This window comes from Primulina tabacum, chromosome 4 (assembly GCF_025594145.1).
Source record: "Primulina tabacum isolate GXHZ01 chromosome 4, ASM2559414v2, whole genome shotgun sequence".
Taxonomy (NCBI): Eukaryota; Viridiplantae; Streptophyta; class Magnoliopsida; order Lamiales; family Gesneriaceae; genus Primulina; species Primulina tabacum.
Window position 1 is genome coordinate 42,069,212 of NC_134553.1, and position 27,608 is coordinate 42,096,819.

Below are 27,608 nucleotides of genomic sequence, written 5' to 3' on the forward strand. Positions count from 1 at the left end.
TGCCATGGTCTCTCCTAGACCTATGGTCCGACCTATTATCGAGGAGGTCGATGACTAAGTTCACTAAAAAAGAGATGGAAGTCGCTGCAACTTCCGAATGGAAAGCCACATTGCAGCAGCTGGTGAATGAAGTACAATCTCAAGAGTTGTGGGATATCGATGGAGCTAAAGTAATATTTGAGGAGGAACGTGGAGGTAGTGAGGAAGAAAAGTTACAAATGGAGGATTTCATCTTAGCTCCGGCTCAGATGAAAGATCGACAGCCGGAGACAGGTGGTTTATAAGAAGTTTATAAGAAGTTTCTGTAAATATGAGAGAAATAGGCTTTTAAGCCATTCTTTGCTGAACTTGTTTGTAAATAATGATGGAGGATTTGTAAATAAACAAAAATACTGGCTCGTGGAGTTCGCTGTAGTTAATTTGGGTAAAGTGCTCGTTGTGTTAGTTGGCCAAATCGGTGACAAAGCGAAGTTCATTTAGTGCATGTTTTGAAACTTCGGTGAACTTTATTCGAAAATGTGGTTTGGCCGTTCATTGGGAATGTGTGTTGATTTGCGTTTGTTTGCGTCGTTATTAAATGTTTATTTTTTAGAAAAATTTTGGCAGAGTTTCCCTTGTAAATGTGATAAGCCAAAAATATAAACACCTGCAAACAAATTCCAAGCAACAGATACCCAAACAATAGTGTATTCTAACGGCAAAGTTGATTTTCTGACCATTCCCCAACATTCACGAAACAGAAAAAGAAACAAGCCAAATCATGGCAGACAAGTGCAACATGTCAAGAAGGTACTACACTATGGTCCAGAAATTTCATAAAAATGCCAAAACATAAACTAGGATCGCCATAAAGATGAGACGGAGTTTTCAAGAGAGATCAAGTTGACGCAACTCTTCCCATTTGGACAGACACTTTGCCCGAGTCTGCTCAGCTGTTTGCAAGGTGTGCTTTCACTGTTGGTAAGCATGCTTTGTTGCACCAAATCATCACCCAAGTGCTGGATATCGGCCTTGAGCTTATCGGAGGAAACTTTCAAGGCTTCATTGTCGTGCAGAAGGGCCATCATGTCGGTTTTATGCTGAGCGAGTTTGGCCTTTAATTTCTTTACCAGCACTTCCTTGGAGTCAAAGTTCGCATTCTTCTATTGGAGAGTTGTTAGGATAACCTTTCTCTCAGAGAGCATACTGTCTAACCTCTCTTTCTGTGCTTTGAAATCTCCCACTTGAATCAACGTCTCCGAACAAATGAGGCTTGAATCCTGAAAAGTTGAAAACATTGAAAGCAGATTATTTAAGATATCATGCCGTGGGTGTTGCAAGGTGTTGCTCATCAAAAACTCATTCAAACATAGGCACAAACACCTTGAGTGCAGCATGAAATGTGGAAAATTCTACTGTGTTTTTGTGATAGAGGATTGGGAAAAATGGTGAAACATACCTATCTTGAGAAGAGGTGGCTTGATGTAAAGAAATTTGATGATGACAATTTTCAGAAACTTGGATGGCATTACAAAGGCGATGTAATCTGTGGTTTCTTCGGGAAGATCGGTGGGTGCTGATGGAGATTTGGGTGAATGGAATGAGGAAAAAAGAGATAAGGAAGGGGTTAGGGAAAGCACACTCGGATCTAACATGTTGGAGGAAGAACATGCATTCTAGCTGTCAATTCTTCTTCAGATCCATAGAACCAATCCTTTCAAAACCATATGACTGTACGCTGAGCTTTGAATAGCTAGAAGACCAAACAAAGTAGTCAAATGGCCCACTGGACCAAATTAGCCAAATAGCCAAAATGGGCCAAATTTGCCATTGGTCCAAATTGGCTAGGGGGCAGTTGTTTAGCCCAAATATTGAAAACCCACCAACTATAAATGCCTGTAGAATATGAGAAGAGCCCAATAGACAAGCCCATGAAGGGATCAGTTGAGGACCACGATGCGAGGAGTTGAGCCACGACCCAACGTGAGTGATCGTGGAATATGGTTGAAACTTCCCTGTGGAGTGTGACAAAAGCAGAAGGAGGAATCAGAAAGTAAGCCCCGACAAAATCAACACAAAAATCTACAGCAAAACTCTGCAGAATTCTCTCAATTCTACGCATGTTTATTTCAATTTCCAGCAGTCAAGTATTTGAATTTTTTACATATTCCTTCAACTTTCTTGTAAAAAACGTTGATCAAGTTTATAGCAACATAATTATATTTGATGTTGTTAATGGATCCATCTTGTCATTTTGTCATATTCCTCATTTTTGTTTGCGTTTTTTAGCCATTTCGAAGGAGTTAGAACTTACGGCCGAATAGAGACCTACAACGTTTGGTAAACGAAGTCAGATTATTTCACAATTTTGGCACGAACACGTGTCTGGCACGCTCGCAATTTTCGAGACAAACAAATTTATATATTTAATAATAATTTATATTATGAATCATGAAATTGGTAAGTTATGTTCATTGAAATTCGAAAAAATAAATAAATATTTTATCTTAAATATGATAAAAATAAATTAATGTTTCCCATGTTTTGTTAATTATTTATCCTTTTCCTTATGGTAGTCTTTTTCGAGGGGAAATGGACGGATGGGGTGCTTGATATGATTGATTAATTCAAGTGCATGAATTCCGACATAAAAATTCAATAATATCTAAGTCATGTCATTCCAAGTTTGACAAAAATGCATTAGCTTTACATCAATATATATATATATATATATATATATATATATATATATACACTATTTGATTTGAAATTTGTTCCCTTTAAATAAATTATGGTTTTAATTTTTAATAATCATTTTCTTGTTAAATACTATATCAATATTTTATTAATTGCGAAATCACTTAGTAACTCAATATTATCATAATATGTATATCTCGATATCGTTAAATTATATATTATTGTATGGTTCGTTTTAAATTTTAAAAAATTTAAATGTAATAATTTTCTAATGAAAACATGATATAGACTTTTGTCGTGTGTGCTTTGTTGTTAGGCAAAAACTTGTGTGAAACGGTCTTACGAGTCATATTTTGTGATACGGATATCTTATTTAGGTCATCTATGAAAAAGTATTATTTTTTATTCTAAGAGTATTACTTTTTATTGTGAATATCGGTAGGGTTGACCCGTCTCATAGATAAAGATTCATGAGACCGTCTCACAAGAGTCATACTCTCGTTGCTAATATATATTATCCATCTATGTCTAATTTCAATCTAATTATTTTCCTAAGAAATTAGTGTTCCATGTATTCACATTCATGCAAAGAATTTGCACTCTATGATATAGAAAATTCTGGCAATTATTTCAATTAGTAAATATTTTATACACTCAAATATAGTAAAATGTTGTCTGACTTGTTTATGTCCATTTAAAATTCTTGATTAGACGCTGATAATAGTGTTGTATGGTAGTTTGCTATAACTATTGGCAAATATTAATTTATCAAGCTGATTAATTCATATTTTATGTGCCACCAAAAGTTGTCTTTCACTGAGATTTGCGATATTGTCTCAAGAAAGTGTGGAGGAACGACAAATAAATATCAATAGTAGGTCTTTTGTGAGACGGTCTTACGAATTTTTATCTGTGAGATGGATCAACCCTACATATTCACAATAAAAGTAATATTCTTAGCATAAAAAATAATATTTTTCATGGATGATCCAAATAAGATATCCGTCTCACAAAATATGACCCGTAAAACTGTCTCACACAAGTTTTTGTCAAATATCAAATAAGAAAATATGAAGACTAGGAGATAAATTTTGATTGAAATTCATATAAAATATTGTTTCTACCGTCCTTTCATATAATAATAATAATAATAATAAGAGAAAAAAGAAACTTAATACACAATTTTATTAAAGAAAACTAGAGTTTAAGTATATCTAATAAATGTATTACTAAATTACTAATGAACCCTTTTTAATATAATCCATAAGATAATCAGCATGTTACTAAATTTCCGAACACATTTACCGCAATGAAACATCTATTTTGCAGTCAATATACGAAGGTACAACGTATATTTCATTGTACTATATCAATATTTCGTTGTTTATATATATGTGTATGCATGTATTTTAAAAATTACCCAAATATTTTTACCCGTAATTGTTGAATTATTCTATGTTACACAACGTATACAATTTTCAGATAGTAATAATCATTGAATCTACACAACTCAACCAGATAAAACCACCCTGTACAAAATATGGAGGAGGGTATTATTCCACGAATAAAGTAGCCTAGTTAAGAAGCAATAAGACAATAGTTAGGACATAAGAAAGCATATCCTTGTATATTTCATAATTTCGAGTCTTGGGCTCCAATTTTCAGGATTTGTCCAAAATTTAAGTACAAGCCTTTAGGAATTTGTGATTAAAAGTGCATAGCGAATGTACGTCCAAATCTTTATTAAGCAACTATCACATATAAGTTATCAATAAACGTATAATTCGCTTGTATGCACAGACAGACCTGGAAACTGGGGGGATCATTTGGAATAGGTCACGAGTGATGTACTAAATGGATAATAATCAAAAACTTAAATATCCAGGCACCAATGGCATGAACAAATTCATATTGGAACTACAAAAATGATACTGGGAGTACAAAATGACATAAAAAAACTCAACACTGTATGCGCGGCGTTAGAAAGTATTCATGTTGATCGTATACCGTATGTTGGAGTTAACGCTCACAGAAATACTGGAGCCATTACAAGAGTTATTGTCGCGAGCATCTTGATCAGAACGTGAATTGATGGACCAGCAGTGTCTTTGAATGGGTCTCCGACGCTGAAAAATGCTGAAACACGATTATCACCTCGTCTTTAATTAACAGGCGTGATGTGATGATTGGTATGAAAAAAACATAGATCAGTACTTGTAGACGTGAGAATATTTGGGGGTTTTTTAAAGTGATTGCCCTTTTACTGAATATTACTGAAATTTGATTCAAAATAGTATAATACAAAAATTTTGCCAGCAATGTAGATAATTGACCAAGTTATTTGAACAGTAAACACTTACGTATCACCGGTAACCGCTGCTTTATGGCAATCACTGCCTTTGCCTCCGAGAGCGCCTGTTTCTATGTATTTCTTTGCATTATCCCAGGCACCACCCGCAGTGTTGAGGAAAAGAGCCATGAGGATACCAGAAACAGTGGCAAACATCAACATGGCTGCCACAACTTTGGCGCCCAACAGAGGCTGACCAGTATAATGTCCCAGCACTCTGAATACCAAACCTGGAAAAACGAGAAGATGCTTTTCATTTAATCATTTTTATGGGTAAAACAGGCAGATCCTACTTAATGACCACAATCACAAGTATCAGAAGGAAGCCCTATTTATAAAGCCAGAAAGGAATGCTGGAAACCAAGAAAAATGAGAATTAACGATTTGCATACAAAGTCATTAATTTACTAGCAAGATCCGTCTCGGGTCTTGTTGGTAATTCAGATATATGAAGCAGACTTAACTAGGCGGAAACTCACTTGAAATATACATGTTCCATAAGATTCTCATCCACATTATACCAGCTAATTTAACAAGAGCTCGTATATTTTGAAAGATTTGCATTCCACATTATGTCAACTGATTTATTGTGAGCGCATAAAATCATCAAAGAAATTAATGTAGGAAGCAGAATCATGTCAATACAATGCTACTCTGGAGACAATTAGGGAACAGTCTTAAATATTGTTAGAGTATATGCCCTACAAGCCAATTGTTGGCTAGGAATTTTATTGACTCAGTTGTAATAAACAATCTTTATTTTAATATAATTCATTATTTCATGGTTTGTTATTTCTTTATCTGTATACCCATCTGAACAACATAGATAAAGACCTTGATTATACTTTAATACAAATGAATCGTAATTCGATGTTGAAACTCTTTTGTAAACACTGTATGATTTAAATTCATTCCTAGTCGATTCAGCCGCCTAAAACATGGATAAAGGTCATTTGAGCTCGAGACTAGCATCTGTGATGTTGTGTACTGCGTTTCTTGGTAGGGCATAGAGATGTCCAAACATGCAGATGGGTAGTCATATGATGATTATATCGAACAACCCTCCCTCGGACTTTCCAAGTGGTTATCATTCATCGAGAGGATAAGTCTGTGGTTATGATTGTACACCATTAGTCCTTATGACCCGGGACAACACTGAGGCTCTATATGCTAGGGCGGCTGTGCTTTGACTCGTTTACCGGCTCCAGGAGAGTCATCAGGTGGCGAGGTTGGGTAGAGTCGCGAGACATATAGGAGCCAGTGCATTGTAGTCGGGGATTCACCGCTAACCTGTGGGTGTCGATATCCTATGTGATCTAATGAAATAATAATGCATGGAATCTCTGGCCAGAGTACGAGATGTACATTGGAGAAGGAGTTCTCCAATAGTACGCGCGATGCCATTATTATAGTTATCACATGGTTGTCGAATTAATATGCAACTCTCGATGAACCAAATGGTTGCAGATTCGATCGGGATATATGAGATGAAGGGACAGTACTGTACGTTAATCATAATCGACTGGTTTTTGCAGGCACTATCAGTGATACCTAGGGGATCATGCGCTCTTACCATGATCCGATGGATGCAATCAGAAATGAGTTCTGACATTCTTGGTCAAGGTGTTGATGAAAAAAATGGGGCTAACTAGGGTAAGCCCGAATAAAGGATTATGTGCTGAATCACAAAGAGTTGTGAACCCACGGCTAGCTGTATCCCTGAACCATTGAGGGTCACACAAGTAATGGATCGTTTGTTCCCGTTGAGAGAATAAATTCAAGATGTTGAATTTACATTATAATATAGTAAATTCAAAGAGTTGAATTTATGATAATTAATTTTTGAGAGAATAAATTCAAGGAGTTGAATTTATAAAATTTGAGAATTTAATTTATTGAACTCAAAAGTTGGGTTTATTAAATATTAAATTTTGGAGGTGATAAAATTCAAGTAGTTGAATTTATAATTTAAATAATAAATTCAAATGTTGAATTTATAATGGATTTAATTTATTAAACTCAAAAGTTGAGTTTATTAAATATTAAATTAAAATTGTTGGGAACTATGTTTAATGGGCTTGTAGGAGTACAAGTCCAACATACTAAATAATTAAAGTTTTAATGGACTTTGATTAAATTAATTAAACTAGTTGGACTAGCCCAATTAATTAAATCAAGCTCATTAATGTTAATTATGTAATTAGGCTATGCCTTAATTATAAATAGTGTATGCAAGTCAGAACCCTAGCCACTATACCATAAGAAAATTTTGAAAATCAGCCTCCATCCACCAAGAAAATTTCGGCCTCCTTGATTTCCTTCAAGGTTGAGCCGCCTCTCGTTTTAGTCTCCAACGTAAAATCTCTTCCAAATTTTCTAGTGCAATTTGGAAGATGAACATACCATCTAGTCGTGGATTTGATAGGAGGATCAAACAAGGACTCCCTTGAAGAAAGTTCGTAGGGATTCATCAAGAGCTAATCCGTTTATACCGGATTAGTTGGAGCCATGTGATCTATTCACCAAAGGTATAACGATTCTAACGCCCTATGAATGTTTATGATAAAATCATATAAGCGCCCAAAGCAAAATATATTTTGATTGTCAAAATTAATAAAAATTTTAAAACTTCCGCTGCGTTTGGGCGTGTAGAAAACCCAGATCCAACAAATATATCATGAAAAATGGAAAATAGTGCAGGTTTTACGTTCTATAGAATGTATTACACTTGAAATCAATTGGCATCAGCTGCAAAATACTAGTCCACTTAAAGGCATCACATTGCTTCTAAACCGCCAAGGTAAACCTCCTGTTGATGCACCATGCAAAATTATGTTGCATTTTCTCAACATTATGGTCGCATTTTATTACTCGTGAAGCATTGGAATTTGGAACAGAGATGTAGAGACAAACCAACAACTACAGGAGATATGATGGCCAAAGCTCCAGGCTTTATCATCTCCCTTAAAGATGCAGCTGCAACGATAGAAACACATCGAACATAATCCGGTTTCTCCTTGTAATCCTGAAAGAGAAATGGTAGATAATTTGTTATTATGACTAAGATGAATCATACGAAACTAAAAGTCCAAAAGAAAGTATGCAGGATACAAACCATGATGCCAGGTCTCTCAATAAACTGTCTTCTTACTTCATTCACAACCTCTTGTGCACTTCGACCAACTGCGGAACAGGCCCAAGCACTAAAGAGAAATATAAGCATAGAGCCCAACAGTCCACCAATAAAAACTTCGGGAATGGCAATGTCAACCTGTAAATGCATTCCAAGAGAAGAAAAGATCTATAACTAAAATGAAAAAATGACCATATGACATAAGAAAATAAATATACAATTCCAGGAAACAGAAGCCACAAAAAATATAAGGCTACAAGTTGCAAGATTGAGAGAAACTACCTGATTAAAGGGTAACTGTGAAAATGCAGATATTTCATCCATATAAGCACTAAACAAAAGAAAAGATGCCAGTGATGCAGATCCAATGGCAAAGCCCTTGGTGGTAGCTTTTGTAGTATTCCCAACCGCATCGAGAACATCAGTAATCTCCCGGACACTTTCAGGCTGTAAGAGTCAAATGTTCCATAAAGTCTCATATAAAGATCACTATCAAAACCATAAAAGTTTCTCACAGAGTATTATCCTCGCCTAATTAAAAGACAAACCCCACATACACAGGTAAACATTACAAGGTATTGCTTTGTACCTGCTGACTCATTTCCACAATCCCTCCAGCATTATCAGCTATCGGACCAAACATATCCATGGTAAGAACATAAGCTGCTGTACTGAGCATTCCCATTGTCGCAACAGCTGTTCCAAATAATCCACCAGTTGGGTTTCCAGATTCGTCAACCAGTCCTGAAGTCTGGCCCAGCCAAAATGCCGAAATAATAGATACGCTTATCACGAGAACAGGAAGAGCTGTTGACTCCAAACCCAAACTAATCCCAGCAATTATATTTGTTCCATGTCCAGTGGAGCTGGAGAGTGCTAAATTGCGTACAGGTTCATGCTTGTAGTCGGTGTAATATTTGGAGATCCATACAAAAACATAAGCCATCATAATCCCAACCAAACCACACAAGGCAAAGTTCAACCAAGCAGAAGGTGCTTGTTCGGTATATAGCATCCAGCGTGTGCACTGCCAATGCATAGCTCCATCACCAGATTGAGCAAGTGAGAGAAGCGCCATGAATGAGAAATACATGCATGCACGCAGACACAAAGGGGAGAAGGAAAGAGAGAGGGAGAGGGAGAGAGAGAAATAAAATCACACATATAGAAGAATCCTAAGAATGATGCTCCGAGAATCTATAAAAAATATTACCAAACCAAAAGTGATAACAGCTAGGATTATTGTCACAGAATATCCTTTCTGAAGAACTGACATCGGATCCTCTATAGTACCAATGACTCCAGAGTCACGTGTATTCCGAATAGAAAAGATTCCCACTGAAGATATCACCAGGTCAAATGAGTGAACAACGAGAGGAAACAAAATGAATCCCGATGGATCTGCATGCAATTGATAACACAGCAGCCACTTAAATTTTGTTTGGCAATGGTAGAACAATTATCATGTAAAATCATCTCTTTATATGTATCCAAACCAGCATTGCATAGTTCTAAAGATAAAAGCAGTTGAAAATACGCCAAAAATGTAACAAAACTAGATTAACAGAAAGAGATCTCCGAACATTAACGAAAACACTAGCAAAACATATGCTTCGATCAAGGGGTGAAAAGCCAGGACCGTGATTTCTTTCAAGAGCAAAAGACTCTGGAGAGAAACAAAGCTACCACTCAGGTAATTCTATAGAAGATGATTCACAATGCAAGAAGAATGCTGCTGTTATATGATCTTAAGACAACTAATAACAGCAGAATCAAGAATGTCCGTCCCTGGTGTATTCACCATGGCAGAGATACCGACCTGGAGAGCCCATAAAAATATTATCTATGAATAGAAGGCAGACTGATCTTATTTGTGACTATGATGCAGGAATATGCCACAATATCAAGCCAAAGGCAACTCAAATTTACCATGGATTGTCATGCTAAATCTCCCTCGAACGTTGCTGATAGAGAACAATTATTGTAGATCACATAACTATCTCCAAGCAGATTACTTCGCAGATAGAAATTTCAAAGTCCCAAATGATGTCAGTGCATCCAAACGGCAGATATCACAAATAGTATCGACAAACTCAATTATAAGCACAGATATATACAAAATGAATCCATGCAATTAATATACAGACGCTAGAAGCAACTTAAGACACTCGCCATTTCATTTCTGCCCAATATTCAAACTTCAACACATTAAACTCAGAAAATGACCGCTTGCCTGGCAATATGTTTCCTAAAAGAATAGGGTTTACAATATTTCCCATCCTCCAGGAAATTATACTTCCTAATACAGTGAACAAAGAATAAAATCCTGTTAACCATATTCAGCTCAAATGTACTAATCAACCCCAAACGCATTTTGGCTCTCTAGTCCTTATTCAGGCTTCTGCCGCTCCTGATTACCAACTACACTGTCTTACCAGCTCTCTATCTTTAGACATCAAAAAAGCAATCAAATAATGCTAGACTGTGTGTTCATGTAACCTACTACCACAAGATAAACCAGATTTAACCACTGAGCCTGAGAATAATGTTAGTAGGAAATTTGGTTTTACATTCACGTTCTGACGTTCAAAATAATTGCGAAGTTGCCTATTCTCATGGATTTAGACTCCTTTTTTAGTATTAAAAGATAACTTTCCCTGAGTTTAAAATGAACCATCGCAGCAGCAGCTATGAGTTACAAAGATATGCTACGAAATATACAAGGCCATACATAATCCATAAATACATATTTCAGAAGGCTGCCAATTATAACCTGAATAGTTAGTAAAAGAAATTGGGGAAGAGGTGCTAGTTGCACACGATACCCAACAAAATTTCATTTTTTCAGGTATGATCTGTATTCAAGTTTAAAATATTTGGTGTATGCAGCTATCTCTCATCTAAACCCTGCAAATGTAGCCCATCGCCCATGAGCACATGCTAAAGAATGTGAAAAGAAAGTAACATTTGCAGGTATGTTAAAAGCCAAGTTCATACCTTCAATTTTACAACGTTGTACCATTGTTCCACCAAGAATCATTGCACTGATTATTTCTGCAGCAATACTCTCAAACAGATCGGCACCACGAGCAGCACAATCACCAACATTGTCTCCAACCTTTAACATACCAAATGATGTGGTCAGTCATAAGAACCGAAGCAATGCTTTCCCAAGCTCTCACTATATAAGATCTAGTACCTCAATCATAGACTTCTAAATATTGTGAAAAAGACGAATCGTGTCTGTAAGTTTGTCAATCTCCTATGTGTATCTTGATTCTTGACTGTTACAACCCAAAATGTAAATAAAAAGTAAACAATCAAATATAGCATGACGAACTTACCAAATCAGCAATTACAGCAGGATTACGAGGGTCATCTTCAGGAATACCCTGCTCCACTTTCCCAACAAGGTCAGCTCCAACATCAGCTGCTTTTGTAAAAATTCCACCACCCAGCTGAGCAAAAAGTGCAACAAATGAAGCTCCAAAACCATATCCGACAAGAAGAAGTGGCACTAGGAAAGGAATGAAAGGTCAGAGCATGGAGAACTTACATCGGTCGCCAAAATAAAATAAAAAAAACAGCATTTCGAAATTGACAAAAATGTCAGAAGATGAGAGAGAGAAACTTACAGTCGGTAAGCTTCATTGCACCAAGCGAGCCCACACCCAACCAAACGTAAAATGTCGAATAAAGTATAGCAATACCAATTACAGCCATACCAACAACCACCAAAGCCGAAAAACCACCAGCACGAACAGCAATCTGCACAAGATTGATGATAACTCATTAAAAAATTTTCTAGTTACAAATGGTGAAATGTAGGTCGACATAAAGAGTAAAAAACCTGCAATGCCTCTCGAGCAGATCGTCTAGCTGCACTTGAAACTCGAACATTCGCACGCACAGAGACCCACATTCCAACATAGCCAGCAATACCAGAACACAGAGCTCCAAGAAGAAAAGACGCAACGGTAACAAATGCAGTTGTTAACCTGAAATCATATTTAATGCATTTCAGGAAGTTCTCTGTCCATGATGTGCTAACTTGCTGTTTGAGGAGAAAAAGAAGGTAAATACCATATAAAAATAGAAATCCAAAATTACCTCCCCAAACCAGAAGATTCTTGTTGAGGAGTGGTACTGCGAAACAGGTATATGCTGAGGATCACTAATCCTAGTAAAATAGCCATCTTAGAGATAGTTCCATATTGTGTCCTAAAAAAACCTTCAGCACCATCACGTATAGCATCTGATATCTGCCAAGAAATCCGAGAAGCTCAGAACACAGAAAAGAGTGATTAAGAATAATAAAAACATGTTTCAGTGTGAAGGAAAAGCAAATTAAAAATGGAAAAGATGGTAAAGGAAAACATTACCTGGACCATCTCAGGAGGCCCCTCATCCTTACTGAGAACCCACTTAGTAAGATATGTTGACAAGACAAAACTGACTATGCAAACTGAAAACACAAATACAATAATCGGGGAGGTACTCGCACCAATATAAAAGATAATTCCAAGTCCCAAGAGCAGAAGCATAAAAAGTACACGAACATTTATTCTCATGAAAATACGAAAGATCTGCAGAAAGCAATAACAAGTAAATATGTTAAAATGAAAACAGAAGGCACAATGTTTGAAGATCGTTAAAGAACAATGGAACAAACAAAGAATAGGAAAACTAAAGCAGCTTTGCATCTTATTTTACTTTGGCCGCACAATGTTTTTCTTATTTGGACAGGCATGCAATTCAAAAACTATCACACGCTACAAAAGTTTACCCCCCAATGATGACTTGCAAACAACCCATTGGATGTTATTGTCAATTATCACTCGAAAGAAATTGAGCTGGGGGACGCATGCAAGGAGACAAGGTGCTACTTTGACAACTCAAGAGGAAATAAATGTCCTTACCAATGGCATGTAAGGTTTGCCTCGCATATTAGGGAATGTCCTTGGCCTGTCTTGATAAGACACCAAGTTCCCACCCTCCACGTCCTCATCCATTGCTACAGCTTGGAAGGAATTCACCCTCCGAGCTACAGGGTAAGGGTTGAACTCGCCACCTTGGGGCAAGTCACCCCCTGAACCTGGTCGCTGTATTTTGAAGTTTGTTACTAGACCAACGGATTTAGTAAACTACGCCGGTATGTGTGAAGAAACAAAGAGATTGTGCTGCTTCTCTTTTATCCCACCAGTTTAGTTGTTAATTTCAATCCTTCAACATGATCAAATTGCCCTGAAAAAAAGAAACAGACGCATATTCATATATGTCAAGCTCAAAAATACTAATTTCGCAATCATGAAACTGAACAATACTCAAACCCACATTCCTTCTGACTAAAGTCACTAAAGTCAGAACAATTATCCTCAAAACTGCATTAATTGTCAGCCTAAAAACTAATTTCCGAATAACATAGCAGGAAGCTAAATCCAAAATTGGAGAGGACACGTAAATCTATAAGACAAAAAAAAAAAAAAAACTGCGGTTAAGAGAATTCAAACATCACCATCAAACAAATAGATTAGGCGCCAATACACTTAAAGATCATCCCTACAAGTGCTCAAAACTCTACAATAACTAATCAAACATGAAAACAATCAGAAAATTACCGACAGGTGATTATCCAGATTGCATAGAGGAACCGAATATGAGCTGAGATTCGCAATTCTGGGAGAACAGTTGACAAATCTACGGCGGAATCTGGTCGCCTATTATGCCGTTGAGTGGTGGTGGTGGTGGTCATGTTCGTGGAAGGTTTTTACCATCTCCGCTCCACTACCACTTGCTAATCTGTAACAATGAGGAACCAGCCAATTGAAAGTTGCCACGTCACAAACGGGTATTATTCAAATTCGGCAACAGTAGCTATCTCTACTCCAAATAGGATTAGATTTAGGAAATGTTTGCTATCATTAAAAAAAATTATTTTTTACTTTAAATTTAAAAAAGTTAATTATGTGTATTTTTCAAATTATGATCATATATTAATTTTTATTTAATTTAATTGAAATCTAAAATCTGATGCGACGTTAATTATGTTTCTATAAAGTGATTTTGGTAACAAATTATTAAAATCAATTATTTATCAAAAACTATATACTTTTGATTTTTCCTCGATTTTTCGTAATCTATAAATCTAATCATATCTTTTAAAAAAAAATTAAGGAGTACAGAAAAGAATGTTTTTATAAAATTTGGTCAATGATTAATGTGGTAGTTGAAAGAAAATCAACACTTAAACAACTATATCAAATTTGAGTTTTCGAATTCTCTATGTACAACAAGAGCCAAAAGTGAATTTTATATTTATATTGACAAAAATTTATGCGAGACGGTCTTACTTGTGAGACGAATCTCTTATTTGGATCATCTATAAAAAAGTATGACTTTTTATGGTAAGAGTATTTTTTTATTGTAAATATCGATAGGATTGACCCGTCTCACATATAATGATTCGTGAGACCGTCTCACAAGAGACCTACTCATTTATATTTTATCTGATTATATAATTTCATATTCTGATAAGTTGATAAAGATTTTTTGATAATTCTAAAAACATCGTCTAACCATCTAATTTCAAATTCAATATTGCTCTTTTCATCGTATCTTCTCTCTTATCATTTCAATTTAGAAATGTGACAATTTTCATTTTAATTTTTTTTAAAAGCCTAATTTTTTCTACATCTTGTAATGAACTACACCATGGTATGTAACATGATGTGTTAATATTTTATTATGTGCATTTGGTACATCAACATCTAGTAGTCATGCCTCTATTATTAAAAAGTTAAATTAATACACCAATTTTTCTATGATGTGGTACTTGTACTCTTGTGAGACTGTCTCACGAATCTTTATCCGTGAGACGGATCAATCTTACCGATATTCACAATAAAAAGTAATATTTTTAGCATAAAAAATAATACTTTTTCATGGATAACACAAATAAGAGATCCGTCTCACAAAATACGACTCGTGAGACCGTCTCACACAAATTTTTGCCATTCACTAAAAGGTCCTCCAAATTCAAAAATTTCTTGGGCTATATTAATATGGCGAGTAGTTCCTGGGGATATCTGAGAGATTAATTTTTGTCAAATTTTATTTTATCTTCAAGTACACTCGAATGTTTTCAAATACACACGAAAAGATAATTTTTTTAAAAAAAATGTTTGATCAAAGTTATTCTTCAAATGTATTTGAATGTTTTCGAATATATATGAAAAAATCATTTTTTTTAAAAAAATGTTTGATCGTAGTTATTTTACTGACTATTAATTTAATATCTATAAAAAAACCATTATATATTGAAAAACAAGACGTGAAACTCTTTATAAATAGGAAAAAAAATTGGATAATTCCAAAAATATCATTTAACCGTCCAACTTCATATTCAGCATTTATCTTTTCCGGGTTTTATTATTTTAAATTTAAATTAAATAAATATATAAATTGTGGTAAATGCAATTTGTCATTTATTAACGTGTATCAATCTAAAAGCGTGATAACAGTTTAAAAACGCATTATGGGATTTACGGACCCAGCCGAAACGTTTTATTCTCCCCGCTTCCCATCGAAGGACCTTCTACATACAACGCTTCCTCCATAGTCTCTGGGCATGATCGTGGTACTGTTCGCTGTATGTTTATGCGTTGTTCACTGGTTTTTTAGCATCACTTTGTACCTAACCCGTGATTTCTTCCGTCCCAACGAATGATTTTATCTTCGATTTCTCGTATTTAGGAAAAAGGGTGTGCTGTATTTGTTTAGCGTGTTGTTCTCATTTTTCGGTTCTTTGTGTTGTTATTCTCGTTAAATGCGTATGTTAACCATTCAAGTTGCTTTATTTTCGTCTTCTCAAACATCACAATAGTGTTTCCAGTTCGATAAAGCTTTCTGGTTTCGATATTCAAGTGACCCTTTTGGATTCTGTTCTTTTTTGTTGATGAAATTCGTGGAGATTATTGAACCATTGTCCATTTATTGTGTTTGGAGAAACCTCTCGAAGATTGTTCCCCAATTTTAATTGCCGGACAGGGTACTGAATATGCGATGGAGCTAATTACAGGTAATCGATTGTTTATCATGCTTGTATTTTGGCTTGTATATAGTATATTAAGTACTTAAATGGACATCTAGCGATATTATTGTTTTCTTTCCCTTAAAGAAAAAGGGGCGTGCCGATTGATGCGAAGTTTTGAATTGCAAAATTCTTCTGAGGAGCAGAATATTGATGGTGGGGACTGTGAAATTAGCCATTTGCCAGATTGCATTCTGCATCGCATTCTGTCATATCTTCCCACCAAAGAGGTTGTGGCAACATCTATTTTGTCTAAAAGATGGAAGCATTTATGGACAGAAATTACTTATTTCGACTTTGATGATTCGGTGCTGTATTGTAGTCAAACAGATTTTCGGCACCCACTTGATGTCACTCGTTTCATGAACTTTGTTGAGAGGGTTCTTCTGGTAAGAGAAAAGTCCGATATGAAAAGATTCCGTCTCTCCTGTCGTGTTTGCTTTAGTGAATCAAGCGTCCATGAATGGGTTTCGGCTGCTCTCAGACACAATGTTCAAGAGCTTGATCTTTGCCTTTTCGTCCAGGAGCCCTTTACGCTTCCCTGGGGTGTTTTTGATCATTCATCCCTTACTTCTGTGAGATTAGAAATGAATTGTACACTTCAACTACCGACTTGTATTTCCTTTCCCTACCTCATAAGGTTACACCTTTGTCTTGTCACATTCCCAAATGATCTCTTGATGCAAAAACTATTCTCTAGTTGTCCTTTTCTAGAAGAGTTGGCTATATTAGATTGTGAATGGATCAATATGAAGTGTATATCGATTGCTATTCCTTCTTTGAAGAGCCTGATACTTGACGATTTGCCATTTTGTTCTGTTGATGATCTTCGTGGTTGTGAGATCAAGATTGATGCTGAAAATCTTGTATTCTTCAAGTACAGTGGTTATTTGTCAAATGAGATTTACATCTATGATCTTTCCTCCTCGGCCCTTGCGTTAATTAACGTCCCCATTTTATGTCAATGGCAGCGGGAAATCACTTCTCGCACATTTAAACTGTTCAGAGGACTGAAAAATGTTAGTAGCTTGAGAATATCCAGTGGCACCCTTGAGGTAATTGATTCTCCGAGAATGATGATTATTTATCACCACTGACAATACTAACTTCACATAATACTGACCACTATGCTATTGCCTGGTGAAGTCTCTGTTTCTTGCAGATGATGTGCTAGATCGTCTACCAATATTTGAAAACTTGACACTTCTGGAGTTGAGGGGAGAATTTGGTGGACATTGTATTGAACTATTGATGGAGTTTCTGTATCACTTTCCTAAGTTACAATCTCTTCACTTCTGTGAGGTAGTTTTTGAGGCCATAATTGTTGAGTGCACAAGGTACTTTTGTCTTACAATTAACTTCTTTCTTTTCTTTCTTTCTTTTTTTTTCCATTTAGGGACTTGGCTGCTGCAAAGATGATTGCAAGATGAAGCTGACACCCAGTCATAGCTTGTCTAATCTCAAGACTGTCAACTACCAGAATTTTTACGGGACTAGTACCGAAATATATTTTGTGAAGTTTTTGCTGAAAAATGCAGTAACAATGATGAAAATGGATGTGGTTTGGTCTAAAAGTTACACCGAGGAACCAAAAGATCAACTGGTGATTGAAAATCAGTTACATGCTCTTCCCAGAGGCTCCAGACACTGTGCACTTGTGTTCACATGAATGTCCATGCTTCCTGTTGGTAGTGTTCTCTAACATGGTTCTTATTCTTACTTGATTAACTGAACTGAATTTGCTTTACCCTCTTTCGAAAGTTTGTGTTTGTGTTTGTTGAATAATTCAAAGATGTCAACTTTTGCCATCTCATATTTGCTGATCTGATTATCTGGATAGGTATAATCTCTAATATGACACTCCCTTGACCCACAAATCCCAATATCCCTACCTCTCTTGAAAGCAAATGAAATATAAGACGCCTATGATATGATATATGCTTGTGACAAAAGAAAAAAATTGGTATTGCTAAAATTGGGTACTTTCTCTACCGAAATAGTGATGTTTTGTCTCATATTTTACTGTGATTTGCTTGTGTAATAAGCTTTCCTTATTGTACCACAAACTTGGGCTGCTTGACATCTAATATCTCGACTTGATTTGGTTTGCATAGGTTGGAATGTCTGAATATGTCATCGATCCAGTTGGCTGCTGTGCTTGGTTTTTCGCTGATTTTGTCAAAAGTGCAGGTATGGATTAGAATCTTGATAAATTATTTGCTGATGCAACTTTTGTTTAACGAACATATCCCCTGGTTGACTACGGTTTTTTGGTGCTTTTGTATTGATGTTCGAGGGAATAGCAAACATTCAATTGTCAGAACATTACATACAGACTACGTACTACACATTGAAAGTGGCTTTTGCTGATATCTTCCTTGTGTTTCTGAAATTGCCTTACTGTATAGTTCATTATATGTACATATATGCTGTTGAATATTGGATTCAAGCTTGATAGACGGGCATTATAGAGAAAAAAAGAAGGGGGTTGTGGCTTATTTCTTGGCTTGCTTGTGAAAATCTTAAATCGTCGTATCTGCATGATGCCTGGTTTTCAGCTTTTTTGCCTAGTAAATTATGATAAAAAAAATAATAACAATAATAAGCAACACTAAAAACCAAGTCTTGAGAGCAGTCACTGATTTATCGATATCCCATCATTCGTTGTTAGTGTTTTCCAATCGGATATTGCTGTTTTCGAGATTTGCACATATTTGGGATGCTTACTCCTTACCAAAAAGATTAAGACAAGACTTGGGCAACTCCAACCCTGCATTATTTTGCCAAAATAACGCTATTTTATTGCAGAGAATTATTCTCCAATGGGGTTAACACTCTTCCTCTGCGCCAAATTTGCGGCTTTTTTATTTTTTTTAAATCATTATAAATAATTGTTAAAAGAATTTTTTTAGATAATAATATTATACAATTGATAAGTAAAATTAAATAGTGTTTTTTTTAAAGGAGAAAAAGACTTGATCATTAGATAAATCCAAAAATATTATATCCATCAGCTAAGATGGGTACAAAACATCAACCTAACACAAAGGTGAAGGGTGGGAAAAGGCAAAATGAGCGAGACTATGCGATACTCGATTCGCACATCTATTAACGTGATTTATACCATTAAATCTACCATAATCAAGAAGATTCAAAATGTTGGAAACTAATATTTCTTGGTGATTTAGACCAACAGTATGCGATGTCACCACCTTAGTAGCAACACTAGAATCTGAAAATAGCCACACATTATGGAAGTCGCATTGCAAAGCTAGCAACATGCCAAAATGGATTGCAAGAAGCTCTGCATCGACCACTGAACCTGAGAAACGATAACAAGATGCTGAGGCTGCGCAAATCATATCAAGGTGATTACGAATAACTGCACCCACTTTACAAATACCAAGATTCTCCTTAAGCCCTGCATCCACATCAAGACGTAAATGTACCATGGGGGGAGGCTCCCATTTTTCATTTGTAACAAGCTTGGTTGTCTCAGAAGAAGCACAATAAGCAAGACGAGCTTTCTGAAATTGTTCAAAGTAAGAGAAGACCCAATTTACCTTAATTTCTTTGTTTGGGATCTGAATATGGTGCTTTACATTGCATATTTTTGTCCATATAGCCCAAGCTATCATGGAAAACTGCTCAAATTCAGCTTTAGAAAAATAATTCATTATGCTCAAGCCACAAAAAATGAATGGCAATAGCTTGCCTTTCTTTAAACAAGGCCAAAAATTGGTAGCTTTCCAAATATCACGAACTTTGGGGCAAAATAGGAGACTATGGCTTGTCATGGTTTCAGATGATCCACAAAAAAAAGCATCCTGATGCATGGATATGTCTCCTGAAAAGGTTCTCTTCAGTAGGTAACAGATCATTGCTCGCATGCCACAGAAATATCCTGACTTTTTGTGAGATATGAATCTTCCATATCATTTTCCACCAACTCTCTAAGAAATAGACAGATTGTGATTCAAGAGGATCAAAGCATCCAGTCTCGAGAAGATACCCAGATTTAACTGAATAATGACCATTTTTGCCCCATTTCCAATATCTAATATCTTCTGAATCAAGATTCTGCAACGGTATTTCCAGAATTCTATCTGCCTCAAATGAAGGAAATATAATGCGTACCTTAATCTCGTTCCATATTCTACCTGGAAAAATTAACTCATGCACCACCAGTGATTCATTTGATCTCCACAAAGATTGCAAATGAAATCAGATACAAAGATAGCAATGCAATGCTAAGGAAAATATATAAAAAGACAAATAAGGTAGATCATCAATAATATCTTAAATTAGATAAAGATCTTCAAAATCACCAAAATATTTCCCAAACGTATCATGTTTGTGTTGTTCATGTCCTTCATTTCTTTTTTCCCAAATTTGTGCTCGTTCATTTTGAACTATTTAATGTATTTTTGGATTGCTAATCGTGTTCAAATTTTACAAAACTTTATTCTCCTTTTGAATGGTTGTTAATGCTATTTGTTGTTGTCGAACTTTATTTTTTTTCCTGATTTTATAATCTTCTTTGCTCATTTTGTAATGTTATCAGTTTCATGTAATAATTTTGTTGAAGTTTAATGGATCCTTTTTGCAATACAATATCACGACTTTCATTGTAAATATTAATTCCAAAACATTGTTCGCTTTTTTTCTGTAATTTGGATTTTTTGTCACCAAGAGGTCGCTGAGATGAAGCGATGCCTGAATTTTCATCATTACTTATAATAATTGAAAATGAAGGTAATCCAAGCGAACCTGATATTGGGGTATTTGGTGTCTGACTATCTCATTGTGACGAGTCCTAACTATCTCATTATAATGAGTCCAAATTTGTGACATGTATTTTAGCTGGTATGCTCAATGGATTAATGTTATTCGAGATTTTTTTTCATAGTAGATCACGTATGATCATATTTGAAGCCTTTACTAAAATCATGATCTTGCACAAGGTATTGCTTCTCGAACTCATTACACAATTGGAGGAAAAAGAATATGTTACAAGATATTACTTGACTGGTAATATTTATCCGAAATGATCAACTATTGTCAAACTATCCACGATTCATACGGTCCAAAAAAAAAAAAAGAAAAATATTTTGCAATGAAACATGAGTCCTGCAGAAAAGACGTGGAGCGTGCATTTAGTGTTCCCCAATCCTGATTTGCAACTGTGGCACTCCAGCACGTGCTTGGAAGAAACAACATTTATATGATATGATGACATCATGAATTATAATGTATAATATGATTATTAAAGATGAAAGTGACATAGTGCACTCATTCAAGATATGAGAGAAGCACCAAATCCGAATATAGAAATGGTTGTCGATGAGTACATTAGATTCCAAGAATTTCTGGCTCGATATAAAAAAATAAAAGAAAAAGATATTCACTATGCACTACGAAATATTTTAATTGACCGTTTATGGGAAATACAGTTCAAATGTTTGAAATCAGTTTCATATTATGTTGTTTAAATAAATTTTATATATTAAAGTAAATTATTTGTATTAAATATTAATCTGTCTTATATATAATTTAATTAATATATAATAGTTAAATAAATAAATTGAAATATCACATTTTTAGCATAAGATTTAATTAATATATAATAATTAAATAAACAAATTTAAATATCACATTTTTTAGCATAAGATTTGAAGTAAATGAATTAAAAAGAGACGTCGTATTTGGTGTAAAAATAACACCATTTTAATGCATAATTTACATCAAAAAAGATTTTTGGATTGCAGATGACCACGTAGCGAAGAACGAAAAATACTAAATTAAAATAGAAAATCTAAATTTTGAGCTTTTTGATAGAAAGTTGAGTAACGGCATTGCCATTCCAACCATTTGTAGCCAGTAAACTGACGTCATGTTTACTTTATTATTCAGCAATATTGATTTTATACTAGTCAAATTGGAAGGAAATCTTTTTAGTTCTGAAATAGGATTTCTGCACAAAGATTGATTGTCTTCTTTAAATGGAAAATATTTTTGCCAACGTGGCAAGATGAAACAAAGTCATTGTTCCTCGTTGGAGAATTTCTCACCCATCTTTTGATGCTTCAACATGATTCCACAAGCAAGAAACCTGCGGAAACTAACAATGCTATTTCACAGACAACAACTCCTAAAGACTCGATGAGAATCCAAACTATCATAATAAGCCTGCAGACTTTTCTTTTAAAAAAAGGCTCCACATGACCGTGATGCATTACATTGTATGGCACATATACTATCAAAATACAGAGGATCAGTCCAGACAACAAAGGGATATTCTCGACGAGATGGAACTCAGCCGATTTCCACAGATTTTTCCAACGAGTCCATGTTCTTCCTTGTCGGAATGAGATGTTTAAATGTCCAAATGCTTATTGACCGTGTGAACATCCTTGTCTCCTCTACCACTGCAGTTGAGGACAACCTTAGTTCCATCAGGAAGTTCTGGGCATAGCTTCTCCAGATAAGCCAGTGCGTGGGATGTCTCCAGGGCAGGTATAATGCCTTCCAGCCTAGCTAGTCTCTTAAAGGCTGCAAATATACGTCGAATAAACCATCGGAAAAAAACAGATGAGAATATCACTTCAGATTTTCTGTATACAGATAAATGATTCATGCATGATAAATATGTCTCGAGTTATTTAAGGTACATTAACTAGTATATGAACCGATAACAAAGCAGAAAATTTGACATTCAGTTAATGGCCTTCATTCTGTCTGCATGAAAGGAGCCTTTGCATTATTAGCATGTGACCAGGAACGGACAACCACCCTCAATACTTCAATATATAGATCAAAATAAAATTCTGCTCTCATTTCTCACCTTGTAAAGCTTCCTCATCAGTGATACTGTAGTACTCTGCCCGTCCAAGATCTTTCAGAAAGCTGTGCTCCGGTCCAACTCCAGGGTAATCCAGACTATAAAAGCCAACAAGAAGTATTTATTAGTTAATGAAAATATGTCATCACTTGAAGAACAAATATGCTATAACACAAATACTTTTACCCAGCACTTATAGAATGTGGCTCAATTATTTGCCCATCATCATCCTGCAACAAGTAGCTCATAGCTCCATGAAGAACTCCAACCTCTCCTTTACTCAGTGTGGCAGCATGCTTACCACTGTCTAAGCCAAAACCTGCTGCCTCCACTCCGATCAATCTCACTTCTTTGTCATCAACAAATTCATGAAAAAGCCCCATAGCATTTGAACCTCCACCAACACAAGCAACAAGCACATCAGGTTTACCACCCCATTTTTCCAATGCCTGTTTCCTTGTTTCTTTGCCAATCACTGCATGAAAATCTCTTACCATCATAGGATACGGATGAGGCCCAGCAACAGATCCGAGTATGTAATGGGTTGATTCCACGTTAGTCACCCAGTCCCTAATAGCTTCAGATGTAGCATCCTTCAGTGTGGCAGTCCCAGAGTGGACAGCTCTAACCTACAAGCCGTATAATTTTGAAACAAAAGGTAGGAATACTGACTAGAAAAGGCCACTGAAGAAACGAAAAGAGACACTAAAAATGCATGAATAAATTGTGCAGTTCCACACAAGAAAATTTAAGAGACGGACTTTTAATGTCTTGTGGCAATTGCAATTAATAGCGGGGCCTTAAACACTTGAGAAAATTTACAAAGTTTAGCATGTTTACTTATGAAATTAATCAAATTGATAAAATTTTGCAGACCCCTTAACAACTTTGAGCAAGGGATCCTAACGAGCATGTGAATTGTGAACAGAGGGCTGACAACTTCATGAAAGATATCAGTTTCAAAAACAACACCAGACATCATAAAAGATATCTCAGTCAGTTACTGCTTCTAGCCAGCATCCTAATGAGCATATGAACAGAGGGCTGACAACTTCAAGCCAGCCCACTGGATTAAATAGTATTTTATTGCGACGGAATATATGCCCATACAACACCAACCATCACAATATAGAAGTTTAAAAGGAATCAAACCATACAAAGCAAATGGTGTGTGCATGTGTTGCTTAAAACAGCTGGAACATTTAAAGAAACTATTACAAAATGCAAGAGTGACATACCTCGGCACCAAGAAGCCGCATTCTAAAGACATTAAGTGATTGTCTCTCCATATCCTGAGCACCCATGTAAACAACACAATGTAGACCAAACCGAGCACAAACAGTAGCTGTAGCAACACCATGCTGACCAGCTCCAGTTTCAGCAATAATTCGCTTCTTACCCAGACGCTTGGCAAGCAAAGCTTGTGCTACCGCATTGTTGATTTTGTGAGCCCCAGTGTGATTAAGGTCTTCCCTTTTAAGGTATATATGAGGCCCCTTTCCATCAGCACGCTTATAGCGCTCTGAAAGCCGCTCTGCAAAGTAAAGTGGGCTTTCTCTTCCAACATAGTCTCTCAAAATCCCATCTAGCTCTTTCTGAAATTGTAAGGAAATCATTATATTCAAATTTTTAAAGCATTGTGTTGTGGGCCAAAAAGAAGAGAGTCGCATAGTGGGTGAAAAGCCCATAATTAAATTTGTTTATTCTAGAAGAAAATAGATGACATGCACACACACGTGAGAAGGGGAGGGGAGAGTATATATGGAAAAGAATATTGGTAGAGGGGAGTTAGTTATATACTTATCTTGAGTGTTACAAGTACTAGCGAGAGTCAGGGTTGTACAGAGACATTTCAGTTTATACTCCATTCCAATATCTTTGTGCATTTCTTATTGTGGTTGCAACACATTGATGTACCCTCCCCACTCACTTAAATATCACTATGAGTTTCCTATGTTACATCCTAATCTAATTTCTCTTGATATCTAAGTAAGATTTATTCTTTAACTCTGGAAGATATGTTACTCTACAGTCATAGCTAGCAAGACTGCAGGAATAATCACGTCAGTTTGGATTTCAATAGAGTCATAGACCCGAAATGCATAAATTATGCATTTCATAAGTAACAAGCAACACTACCCGAATCTAAATTTTTGTTGGCTGCAGAAAGAAAGCGTAGATTAGCCTTCAACCATGCATATAAATCGAAAATACGGGTTCAAAGCAAGAAAAGTAGAAAACTATGCCATCAGGTGGTTGTCCACTTGACCATATAACCTCGCTACATATGTATCTGTTGTCTTTTGACCAACTATCTGTTCTAAAGTCATAAAATTTACACAGTGAAAAAAAAAATTCATCTGCTTCTTAAAATCGCGAGTTCTAAAAACAGTGCCCATCACATAGCACGAGAGAAATTATGGCACCTTCGGTTCTGAACTATGCTAAAAATACCTTTTCATTCACTACCTCAGCTCTATTACCTTTCCAGACCATAAAACAAACAGGTAACAAGAATCTGCCAGTAGATAGAAGTCATATGCTAATTAATTCATCCTCGAAATCACAATGCTTAGTATCACATGATTCTTTGAACAAAATATTCACAATCCCGTTGCTTATCCAATAAAAAAAACGATACGCTCTTTATTCGAAAGGGGAGAAACCAAAACCTGAAACCCGTCATCCGAGGCAAGGGATTTGAAGGCCTCCTCGAGCTCCGTGAGGGCGTGCATTAGAGTCTCCGGAACGTACTTTCCGCCAAATTTCCCGAACCGGCCGAAGGAGTCGGGCCGCTGCAGAGTCTCCGGATCAACGGACGCCGCCATTGTATGTGGTTTCGCGACCACACAAACTATGGAACGGTTACGCGAGTGGCAAGGAGGTGTAATTTTGCTGAATTTGAAGGGTAAAATGGAAGGTGAACGGGAATGAGAGGAGAAGCGAGCTGTCGCAGGGTACGCTGTCGAAGAGGAGGCCATATTTTGGGTCACAGCCGAGGACTTTTCTGATTTTGCTTCTCTTTTTTTTTTTTGGGTGGATCCCACATTAAAAATTTTATGTAAATAAAAATATATTATGTTATTTATAATATTGATTTAATCAGAAATACTAAAATGTTGAAGATCTTATAACTCAAATTTAAAATGATCGTAGGAAAAAAGGTCAAATAATCGAAATAATCTTGAAAAAAGTTCAAAGGAAAAAAATTTTGGGTTTAAAGATATAATTTAGTTTTTAAATTATATTTTTTATTAATCATATTTTGCTAAATATTTGATTAAAGTTTTGTCTTTCTAGATTTTTATAGAAATTGATCTAGATTTGATTTGATATACTTAAAAGTGTTTTTTTTATAAACTTTATATTAACATGATTTGTAAGTATCTAATCAAGGAAATAATTTTAGATAAAACACGTTTACAAATATGAGGACCATACATTATGCATAGGTGTGGAGAGATGGAGAGAAATACTCACAAAGAGAAGATTAAGCAGTAGAGCGCTACACGTTTGAAGATTACTGTTATTTGCAACTGTGTTGTCGTGGTAGTTGGAGACATATGAAGACAACATTTGTGAAAGTGTTGATTGAAGATTTCGTTTTGTTGTTCTAGTTTTCTGTATATAGTTTTTGCATTCTTTGGTCATTTTTTTTTATCGTTTTTAGAATGCAATTTAATTTCTTAAATTTTTATAGAGGATAGTTTTTCATAGAATCATTAGTATTAGTTTTGTAAACTCAATTTGTTTTTTTAGTTATTATTTTGTTATGAGTCATCGCACAAGTATACTTGTGCATATTTATCCCTGAGTTATTTTTATTTAAGTTATTTCTTTGGGTGCTATATTATTTCGATGCATGTTGTCACTAGGTGTTAAGATATCTGGGATAACATTGACATCCAATGCACACAACGTTTTTATCTTTATGTTAAACAAAATTTATTTCAAGTGGTATCATATTCTGGTTATTTTTGTTTAACAAATATAATTCAATCGACGTGTCACTTGCCAATTCTACCTTTCGACCACCTGTCTTGGATGGATCCAACTACAGCCTTTGGAAATTCAAAATAAGGATTTATATCAAATCTCTAGATGAACGAGCATGACAATGAACTGTCAGCTGTTGGACTCAACTCAAAGGAGTTGATGAAGATGGTGACAGTCTGATCAAACCAGAAAGTGACTGGACAGCTGATGAAGTCCAGATTTCTAACTACAATTCAAAGGCACTAAATGTCATCTTTACAGCAGCCGATGTAAATATGTTCAGCCTGATCACCAACTATATTTCAGCTAAGAATTCATGAGAAATCTTTCAAAAATATTGTGAAATATCTGAGAGTGTGAAGAACAAAGTTAAGAATGCTAACATCTAAATTCGAATGTCTGATGATGGAAGAGACTGAAACAATCATTGATTATGATCTTCGCCTCAGAGATATTGCTAATGAAGCATTTAACCTTGGAGATCCAATCTCGAATGAAAGACTGGTTAGAAAAGTACTTAGAT

At 35.6% G+C, this 27,608-nt stretch overlaps 3 protein-coding genes across 16 annotated transcripts; 1 reads left to right on the plus strand and 2 right to left on the minus strand.

Annotated features, from left to right (window-relative positions):
- Nucleotides 1-4,509: 4,509 nt before the first annotated feature.
- Nucleotides 4,510-13,984, minus strand: LOC142543286 (pyrophosphate-energized membrane proton pump 2). Of its 9 annotated transcripts, none has more exons than XM_075650458.1 (16): nt 13,778-13,984; nt 13,079-13,403; nt 12,542-12,572; nt 12,270-12,421; nt 12,010-12,157; nt 11,795-11,927; nt 11,504-11,676; nt 11,359-11,373; nt 11,157-11,277; nt 9,373-9,560; nt 8,749-9,186; nt 8,442-8,606; nt 8,142-8,297; nt 7,940-8,051; nt 5,037-5,256; nt 4,512-4,802 (listed from the first exon to the last, which is right to left on the minus strand). In XM_075650458.1, the coding sequence occupies exons 2-16, from the start codon at nt 13,165-13,167 to the stop codon at nt 4,703-4,705; spliced, it is 2,241 nt and encodes a 746-aa protein (XP_075506573.1). In that variant the 5' UTR covers nt 13,168-13,403; nt 13,778-13,984; the 3' UTR covers nt 4,512-4,702. The 9 variants fall into 9 exon arrangements, with proteins under 9 accessions (XP_075506572.1, XP_075506573.1, XP_075506570.1 ...); XM_075650455.1 differs by having other exon boundaries at nt 12,542-12,745; XM_075650460.1 differs by having other exon boundaries at nt 4,515-4,802; nt 12,542-12,624; nt 13,778-13,982.
- Nucleotides 13,985-15,707: 1,723 nt separating this feature from the next.
- LOC142543287 (F-box/LRR-repeat protein At3g58900-like) lies at nt 15,708-18,746 on the plus strand. 6 transcript variants are annotated; one of them, XR_012819718.1, is made up of 7 exons: nt 15,724-15,807; nt 16,164-16,236; nt 16,336-17,303; nt 17,395-17,550; nt 17,645-17,936; nt 18,363-18,438; nt 18,552-18,746. XR_012819718.1 is itself a non-coding variant. In XM_075650465.1 (6 exons), exons 1-5 carry the CDS (start codon nt 15,787-15,789, stop codon nt 17,915-17,917), a joined length of 1,479 nt encoding a protein of 492 aa, XP_075506580.1. In that variant the 5' UTR covers nt 15,708-15,786; the 3' UTR covers nt 17,918-17,936; nt 18,363-18,746. The 6 variants fall into 6 exon arrangements, 4 of the variants coding, with proteins under 4 accessions (XP_075506580.1, XP_075506578.1, XP_075506579.1 ...); XR_012819717.1 differs by having other exon boundaries at nt 18,555-18,746; XM_075650465.1 differs by having other exon boundaries at nt 15,708-15,795; nt 18,363-18,746.
- Nucleotides 18,747-22,410: 3,664 nt separating this feature from the next.
- LOC142543289 (tryptophan synthase beta chain 1-like) lies at nt 22,411-26,099 on the minus strand. The gene is made up of 5 exons (XM_075650466.1): nt 25,762-26,099; nt 24,328-24,684; nt 23,276-23,718; nt 23,093-23,187; nt 22,411-22,800 (listed from the first exon to the last, which is right to left on the minus strand). The coding sequence occupies exons 1-5, from the start codon at nt 26,068-26,070 to the stop codon at nt 22,625-22,627; spliced, it is 1,380 nt and encodes a 459-aa protein (XP_075506581.1). The 5' UTR covers nt 26,071-26,099; the 3' UTR covers nt 22,411-22,624.
- Between the last annotated feature and the right edge of the window lie 1,509 nt (nt 26,100-27,608).

Coding starts and splice junctions, on each gene's coding strand:
- LOC142543286 (XM_075650453.1), bottom strand. CDS start 12,862: ATGCAAAGCTGCTTTAGTTTTCCTATTCTTTGTTTGTTCCATTGTTCT. Junction 9,187..9,372: donor CTGTTATCACTTTTGGTTTG/GTAATATTTTTT, acceptor ATGCATTGGCAG/TGCACACGCTGGATGCTATA. Junction 4,803..5,036: donor GCAGCGGTTACCGGTGATAC/GTAAGTGTTTAC, acceptor AGCATTTTTCAG/CGTCGGAGACCCATTCAAAG.
- LOC142543287 (XM_075650463.1), top strand. CDS start 15,787: ATGATCGTGGTACTGTTCGCT. Junction 15,808..16,163: donor TGATCGTGGTACTGTTCGCT/GTATGTTTATGC, acceptor TTGTGTTTGGAG/AAACCTCTCGAAGATTGTTC. Junction 17,551..17,644: donor AATCTCTTCACTTCTGTGAG/GTAGTTTTTGAG, acceptor TTTTCCATTTAG/GGACTTGGCTGCTGCAAAGA.
- LOC142543289 (XM_075650466.1), bottom strand. CDS start 26,070: ATGGCCTCCTCTTCGACAGCGTACCCTGCGACAGCTCGCTTCTCCTCT. Junction 24,685..25,761: donor CCTCGGATGACGGGTTTCAG/GTTTTGGTTTCT, acceptor TTACAATTTCAG/AAAGAGCTAGATGGGATTTT. Junction 22,801..23,092: donor TGATGAGGAAGCTTTACAAG/GTGAGAAATGAG, acceptor GTATATTTGCAG/CCTTTAAGAGACTAGCTAGG.